The sequence below is a fragment of the Procambarus clarkii genome, chromosome 18 (assembly GCF_040958095.1).
Source record: "Procambarus clarkii isolate CNS0578487 chromosome 18, FALCON_Pclarkii_2.0, whole genome shotgun sequence".
Taxonomy (NCBI): domain Eukaryota; kingdom Metazoa; phylum Arthropoda; class Malacostraca; order Decapoda; family Cambaridae; genus Procambarus; species Procambarus clarkii.
In genome coordinates this window covers 19,942,548-19,951,597 of record NC_091167.1, presented here as the reverse complement: position 1 = coordinate 19,951,597, position 9,050 = coordinate 19,942,548, and the positions used below count along the sequence as shown (strand labels likewise).

General features: G+C 49.8%; 1 protein-coding gene across 1 annotated transcript in view; it reads left to right on the top strand.

Moving 5' to 3' along the window:
- Positions 1–1,262: 1,262 nt before the first annotated feature.
- The window catches only part of LOC123749579 (Kv channel-interacting protein 4), a gene marked incomplete at its 5' end in the record, with an annotated part of 14,630 nt that continues 6,842 nt past the window's right edge, over positions 1,263–9,050 (top strand). Inside the window, 1 exon segment of the mRNA XM_045731689.2 lies at positions 1,263–1,332. Coding sequence (XP_045587645.1) covers positions 1,263–1,332 — 70 coding nt within the window.

Here is a 9,050-nt window from a genome sequence, read left to right as displayed (position 1 = left end):
GAATGGGGACAGGGGTTAATTGTTTCTATAAGAAGGAGGGGGGGTTGTTGTATTCCTCTCTTGGGTTGCTGAAATGCTGGTGGGGGGTTTCCCACTCCCTTCTGGGAGTGATGAGTTGAGGAATGTGGTCTCCCTGGTTCTCTCTTCTCCCCCTGCACTTCTTCTTTGCGTCTGCTGCCATTATTCTCTCATCCCTTGTCATATCCCTCTGTACAAATACCTTTTGTATCCCCTTACATTTAACAATTGGCTCTTCTATGCTAAGAATTTCCTCCTTTGTTGTCTTGTTTATGAACACTATCTTTATCAGTCGATCTCTGTCCTTGTTGTATCAGCTGCCTCGTATGGACCAAGAGCAGCTGCCTCGTATGGACCAATAGCAGCTGCCTCGTATGGACCAATAGCAGCTGCCTCGTATGGACCAATAGCAGCTGCCTCGTATGGACCAATAGGAGCTGCCTCGTATGGACCAATAGGAGCTGCCTCGTATGGACCAATAGGAGCTGCCTCGTATGGACCAATAGCAGCTGCCTCGTATGGGTCAATAGGAGCTGCCTAGTATGGGTCAATAGCAGCTGCCTCGTATGGACCAATAGCAGCTGCCTCGTATGGACCAATAGCAGCTGCCTCGTATGGACCAATAGGAGCTGCCTCGTATGGACCAATAGGAGCTGCCTCGTATGGACCAATAGCAGCTGCCTCGTGTGGTCCAATAGGAGCTGCCTCGTATGGACCAATAGGAGCTGCCTCGTATGGACCAATAGGAGCTGCTTCGTATGGACCAATAGCAGCTGCCTCGTATGGACCAATAGCAGCTGCCTCGTATGGACCAATAGGAGCTGCCTCGTATGGTCAAATAGGAGCTGCCTCGTATGGACCAATAGGAGCTGCCTCGTATGGACCAATAGCAGCTGCCTCGTATGGACCAATAGGAGCTGCCTCTTATGGACCAATAGGAGCTACCTCGTATGGACCAATAGCAGCTGCCTCGTATGGACCAATAGGAGCTGCCTCTTATGGACCAATAGGAGCTGCCTCGTATGGTCCAATAGGAGCTGCCTCGTATGGACCAATAGGAGCCGCCTCGTATGGACCAATAGGAGCCGCCTCGTATGGACCAACAGGCGCTGCCTCGTATGGGCCAATAGCAGCTGCCTCGTTTGGACCAATAGCAGCTGCCTCATATGGACCAACAGGAGCTGCCTCGTATGGACCAACAGACCCTCTACCGTTTATTCTAACGTCGTTCTGTTGTATTGCAGGAATGTCCAACGGGGCTGGTGGACGAGGACGGCTTCAAACGGATCTTCGCGCAGTTCTTCCCCCAGGGAGGTGAGATCCAGTGGGCTGTTGGTGTTGGCATTGTGTTTGACGCCTCAAACACACATACACACTTGGTTTTACAGTATATGTTGCCTTGTGCCTTTGGTTACAGCAATCTCAGATACCATATATAACCCTTATAGCCCCTTATAGGTCATACTTCAATATAGATAGCCATTTAGCTTTAGTCTAGGAGACTCGAACCGGGAACCCTAGACTGGGAAGAATAAATGTGCAACGTGCAATGGGTGTACCAGGCTTAGGCAACACAGCGCTCAAAACAAGCAATAGTGCAATTGATTGCCGAAGCACACAGGCTGCTTGCCTTGCGATGATTTCGGGGCTCATCGTCACGGCGGCCCGGTCCCCGACCAGGCCGAGTGTACTACTCTAGCAAGAAAAAGAAGACAACTCTAAAAAAAATAACTGATATGCTGAAGCAGACACGACTACGCTTAGAGCAGACACGACTACGCTTAGAGCAGACACGACTACGCTTAGAGCAGACACGACTACACTTAGAGCAGACACGACTACGCTTAAAGCATACACGACTACACTTAAAGCATACACGACTACGCTTAAAGCAGACACGACTACGCTTAAAGCAGACACGACTACGCTTAAAGCAGACACGACTACGCTTAAAGCAGACACGACTACGCTTAAAGCATACACGACTACGCTTAAAGCATACACGACTACGCTTAAAGCAGACACGACTACGCTTAAAGCAGACACGACTACGCTTAAAGCAGACACGACTACGCTTAAAGCAGACACGACTACGCTTAAAGCAGACACGACTACGCTTAAAGCAGACACGACTACGCTTAAAGCAGACACGACTACGCTTAAAGCAGACACGACTACGCTTAAAGCAGACACGACTACGCTTAAGCAGACACAACTACACTTAGAGCAGACACGAATACACTTAAAGCAGACACGATTACACTTAAAGCAGACACAACTACGCTTAAAGCAGACACGACTACGCTTAAGCAGACACGACTACGCTTAAAGCAGACACGACTACGCTTACGCAGACACAACTACGCTTAAAGGAGACACGACTACACTCAAAGCAGACAAGACTACGCTTAAAGCAGACACGACTACGCTTAAGCAGACACGACTACGCTTAAAGCAGACACGACTACGCTTACGCAGACACAACTACGCTTAAAGCAGACACGACTACACTCAAAGCAGACAAGACTACGCTTAAAGCAGACACGACTACGCTTAAAGCAGACACGACTACGCTTAAAGCAGACGCGACTACGCTTAAAGCAGAGACGACAATGCTTAAAGCAAACATGACTACGCTTAAGCAGACACGACTACGCTTAAACCAGACACGACTACGCTTAAAGCAGACACGACTACGCTTAAAGCAGACACGACTACCCTTAAGCAGACACGACTACGCTTAAAGCAGACACAAATACGCTTGAAGCAGACACGACTACGCTTAAACCAGACACGACTACGTTTAAAGCAGACACGACTACACTTAAATCAGACACGACTACGCTTAAAGCAGACACGACTACGCTTAAAGCAGACACAACTATGCTTAAAGCAGACACGACTACGTTTAAAGCAGACACGACTGCGCTTAAAGAAAATACGACTACGCTTAAAGCAGACACGACAACACTTAAAGTAGACACGACTACACTTAAAGCAGATACGACTACGCTTAAAGCAGACACGACAACACTTAAAGCAGACACGACTACACTTAAAGCAGACACTACCACAATTAAAGCAGTCACGAATACGCTTAAAGCAGACACAACTAAACTTAAAGCAGACACGACTACGCTTAAAGCAGACACGACTACGCTTAAAGCAGACACGACTACGCTTAAAGCAGACACAACAACGCTTAAAGCAGACACAACTACGCTTAAAGCAGACACAACAACGCTTAAACAGTCACAACTACGCTTAAAGCAGACACAACAACGCTTAAACAGACACAACTACGCTTAAAGCAGACACAACAACGCTTAAACAGACACAACTAAGCTTAAAGCAGACACGACTACACTTAAAACAGACACGACTTCGCCTAAGCAGACACGACTACGCTCAAAGCAGACTCGACTACGCTCAAAGCAGACACAACTACCATCCCGCAAAGAAAATCTAATCTAATCAGAAAGATGGAAGAAATAGACCAGCTGTTATAGCAGATTAGACCAATCCGAACAAATGAAATTGGGACAGGCAGCCTTACACGAGACACAGAAAAATCACTAATATTTTTTTCCATGTGAGAAATCCAAATAAAAACAAAAATCACTATTGGGTCTATACATGCAATTGAAGACACATCCACAGAGAAAGACAAAGAAATGTGTGAAATCCTAAAGAGACATGTGAGGCTATGTTTAACACCCCCCAATAAACAACATGAAATTTGATGACCAGAAGTTAAAGGGACGACGACGTTTCGACTTGAGAATGGTCCAGGACGGACCGAAACGTCGTCGTCCCTTCAACTTCTAGTGTGTGGTCTGGTCAACATACTTCAGCCACGTTATTGTGACTCATCGCCTGCAACATGAAATTTGATGATCTGGACAGATTTTTGATGTTTAATATGACACTTCTGACACTTATTAAGTAATGTAAAGTACCAGTAAAGTTCCATCGTAATATGGAGAAAGATCCTGGGTACAGGGGAGATACCACCAGCACTTAAATCAGCAGATAAAGTTCCATTGCACAAGGGAGGTAGTAAAACTTTGCCAGAATCAGTAAATCAGTCACACTAACATCACACATTAAAAGATTTTTTTGAAAAATTGATTAGAAATCAATTCTCTAGTTTTTTTGGGGGAACAATGAACCTTATGGTCTATCATGAAGGCAAAGATGTTATCTATAAATGGCAGGACATTTATAATTGGGAAAGTTAATATAGAAAATTTAAGTCCGTTAATTATATGTGACAATAGAAGCATAGAACATAGACTATTCTACACCAACACTGGAACTATCCTTGGGGGCCTCGTAGCCTGGTGGATAGCGCGCAGGACTCGTAATTCTGTGGCGCGGGTTCGATTCCCGCACGAGGCAGAAACAAATGGGCAAAGTTTCTTTCACCCTGAATGCCCCTGTTACCTAGGAGTAAATAGGTACCTGGGAGTTAGTCAGCTGTCACGGGCTGCTTCCTGGTGTGTGTGTGTGTGGTGTGGAAAAAAAAATAGAAAAAAAAAGTAGTTACTAAACAGTTGATTGACAGTTGAGAGGCGGGACGAAAGAGCAAAGCTCAACCCCCGCAAAAACACAACTAGTAAACACACACACACACACACACACACACACACACACACACACACACACACACACACACACGGGACCACAGAGCCAGAGCTCAACCCCCACAAACACAACTAGGTGAGTACACACACACACACACACACACACACACACACACACACACACACACACACACACACCTCCATAACTCCATCTACCAAGACATAAATCAAAGCCGCCAAAATAAGTCCTCCAGGTCCCCCATTTATCATAGTCACTCCCACACTGTCATCAGGCTTCCGGAAAAGAAAACGGGAACTCCAAATCGAAGGCATAACTACCCAAAGAAGAAGACTTGGACGAAATAAAGTATTAATCTTATGTCAATTGTAGATACATATATAAAATCTACACATGAGACGAGCAATATAATGTAGTAGATGGTAGTGGACCCCATACTCATCCTGTGGGTGGTAGTGGACCCCATACCTATCCTGTGGGTGGTAGTGGACCCCATACTCATCCTGTGGGTGGTAGTGGAACCCCATACCTATCCTGTGGGTGGTAGTGGACCCCCATACTCATCCTGTGGGGGGTTATGGACCCCATACTCATCCTGTGGGTGGTAGTGGACCCAATACTCATCCTGTGGGTGGTAGTGGAACCCCATACCCATCCTGTGGGTGGTAGTGGACCCCATACCCATCCTGTGGGTGGTAGTGGACCCCATACCCATCCTGTGGGTGGTAGTGGACCCCATACTCATCCTGTGGGTGGTAGTGGACCCCATACTCATCCTGTGGGTGGTAGTGGACCCCATACTCATCCTGTGGGAGGTAGTGGACCCCATACTCATCCTGTGGGTGGTAGTGGACCCCATACTCATCCTGTGGGTGGTGCTGGACCCCATACTCTTCCTGTGGGTGGTAGTGGACCCCATACCCATCCTGTGGGTGGTAGTGGACCCCATACCCATCCTGTGGGTGGTAGTGGACCCCATACTCATCCTGTGGGTGGTAGTGGACCCCATACCCATCCTATGGGTGGTATTGGACCCCCATACTCATCCTGTGGGTGGTGGTGGACCCCATACCAATCCTATGGGTGGTAGTGGACCCCCATACTCATCCTGTGGGGGGTTATGGACCCCCATACCCATCCTGTGGGTGGTAGTGGACCCCCATACTCATCCTGTGGGTGGTGGTGGACCCCATACCCATCCTGTGGGGGGTTATGGACCCCCATACCCATCCTGTGGGTGGTAGTGGACCCCCATACCCATTTCGTGGGTGGTAGTGGACCCCATACCCATCCTGTGGGTGGTAGTGGACCCCATACTCATCCTGTGGGTGGTAGTGGACCCCATACTCATCCTGTGGGTGGTGGTGGACCCCATACTTATCCTGTGGGTGGTATTGGACCCCATACCCATCCTGTGGGTGGTATTGGACTCCATACTCATCCTGTGGGTGGTGGTGGACCCCATACCCATCCTGTGGGGGGTTATGGACCCCCATACCCATCCTGTGGGTGGTAGTGGACCCCATACCCATCCTGTGGGTGGTAGTGGACCCCATACTCATCCTGTGGGTGGTAGTGGACCCCATACTCATCCTGTGGGTGGTAGTGGACCCCATACCCATCCTGTGGGTGGTAGTGGACCCCATACCCATCCTGTGGGTGGTGGTGGACCCCATACCCATCCTGTGGGTGGTAGAGGACCCCATACCCATCCTGTGGGTGGTAGTGGACCCCATACTCATCCTGTGGGTGGTAGAGGACCCCATACCCATCCTGTGGGTGGTAGTGGACCCAATACCCATCCTGTGGGTGGTAGTGGACCCCATACTCATCCTGTGGGTGGTAGAGGACCCCATACCCATCCTGAGGGTGGTAGTGGACCCAATACCCATCCTGTGGGTGGTAGTGGACCCCATACTCATCCTGTGGGTGGTAGTGGACCCCATACTCATACTGTGGGTGGTAGAGGACCCCATACCCATCCTGTGGGTGGTAGTAGACCCCATACCCATCTTGTGGGTGGTGGTGGACCCCATACCCATCCTGTGGGTGGTAGTGGACCCCATACTCATCCTGTGGGTGGTGCCGGACCCCATACTCTTCCTGTGGGTGGTAGTGGACCCCATACTCATCCTGTGAGTGGTAGTGGACCCCATACCCATCCTGTGGGTGGTAGTGGACCCCATACCCATCCTGTGGGTGGTAGTGGACCCCATACTCATCCTGTGGGTGGTGGTGGACCCCATACCCATCCTATGGGTGGTATTGGACCCCCATACTCATCCTGTGGGTGGTGGTGGACCCCATACCAATCCTATGGGTTGTAGTGGACCCCCATACTCATCCTGTGGGGGGTTATGGACCCCCATACCCATCCTGTGGGTGGTAGTGGACCCCCATACTCATCCTGTGGGTGGTGGTGGACCCCATACCCATCCTGTGGGGGGTTATGGACCCCCATGCCCATCCTGTGGGTGGTAGTGGACCCCCATACCCATTTTGTGGGTGGTAGTGGACCCCATACTCATCCTGTGGGTGGTAGTGGATCCCCATACTCATCCCATGGGTGGTAGCGGACCCCCATACCCATTTTGTGGGTGGTAGTGGACCCCATACCCATCCTGTTGGTGCTAGTGGACCCCATATACTCTTCCTGTGGGTGGTAATGTACCCCCATTCCCATCCTGTGGGTGGTAGTGGACCCCATACCCATCCTGTGGGTGGTAGTGGACCCCCATACTCATCCTGTGGGAGGTAGTAGACCCCATACCCATCCTGTGGGTGGTGGTGGACCCCCATACATATCCTGTGGGTGGTGGTGGACCCCATACACATCCTGTGGGTGGTAGTGGACCCCATACCCGTCCTGTGGGTGGTAGTGGACCCCAGACTCATCCTGTGGGTGGTGGTGGACCCCATACCCATCCTGTGGGTGGTAGTGGACCCCATACTCATCCTGTGGGTGGTAGTGGAACCCATACTTATCCTGTGGGTGGTAGTGAACCCCATACTCATCCTGTGGGTGGTAGTGGACCCCATACTCATCCTGCGGGTGGTAGTGGACCCCATACTCATCCTGTGGGTGGTAGTGGACCCCATACTCATCCTGTGGGTGGTAGTGGACCCCATACTCATCCTGTGGGTGGTAGTGTACCCCATACCCATCCTGTGGGTGGTAGTGGAACCCATACTCATCCTGTGGGTGGTAGTGGACCCCATACTCATCCTGTGGGTGGTAGTGGACCCCATACCCATCCTGTGGGTGGTAGTGGAACCCATACTTATCCTGTGGGTGGTAGTGGACCCCATACCCATCCTGTGGGTGGTAGTGGACCCCATACCCATCCTGTGGGTGGTAGTGGACCCCATACCCATCCTGTGGGTGGTAGTGGACCCCATACCCATCCTCCGGGCGGATATAGTGGTAACCAGCAAATACTAGAGTTGTGGAAATTGGGGCTCTTAGGCACTCAAAAGTTCAATTAAGTAAGCACCATTAGAATAAAGAAACAAACACACACACACACACACACACACACACACACACACACACACACACACACACACACACACACACACACACACACACACACACACACACAAAAGGCCTCACCAAAAGGCCTCGTATCGATAAGCAATGAACGGCAACTGAAATCTTAGTTTAAAGCGCGGGTGCAGAAGCCCGACTCACATGGGCAGCCACTAAAGAGGAACGACTATTGGCCGCCAGACAGTATGGTGTTGGTCGTTCAGTTAGAGGGACGGATCCCCTCGTTCCCTCACTGTCAACTAGTGCTGTCAGATGTACACATCTGTCTCATTTGGTGTGTTTAAGGCTTATATCAGCCTGTGCTTGTGTGGGTCTGTCAGGGCTCTGGAGGGTTAATGTGGTTTAATGAACCTCTGGAAGGTTATTAAGGCTTGTCAACCTCTGGAGGGTTATTAAGGGTTGTCAACCTCTGGAAGGTTATTAAGGCTTGTCAACCTCTGGAGGGTTATTAAGGGTTGTCAACCTCTGGAAGGTTATTAAGGCTTGTCAACCTCTGGAGTGTTATTAAGGCTTGTCAACCTCTGGAGGGTTATTAAGGCTTGTCAACCTCTGGAGGATTATTAAAGCTTGTCAACCTCTGGAGGGTTATTAAGGCTTGTCAACCTCTGGAGGGTTATTAAGGCTTGTCAACCTCTGGAGGGTTATTACGGCTTGTCAACCTCTGGAGGATTATTAAAGCTTGTCAACCTCTGGAGGGTTATTAAGGCTTGTCAACCTCTGGAGGGTTATTAAGGCTTGTCAACCTCTGGAGGGTTATTACGGCTTGTCAACCTCTGGAGGGTTATTAAGGCTTGTCAACCTCTGGAGGGTTATTAAGGCTTGTCAACCTCTGGAAGGTTATTAAGGCTTGTCAACCTCTGGAAGGTTATTAAGGCTT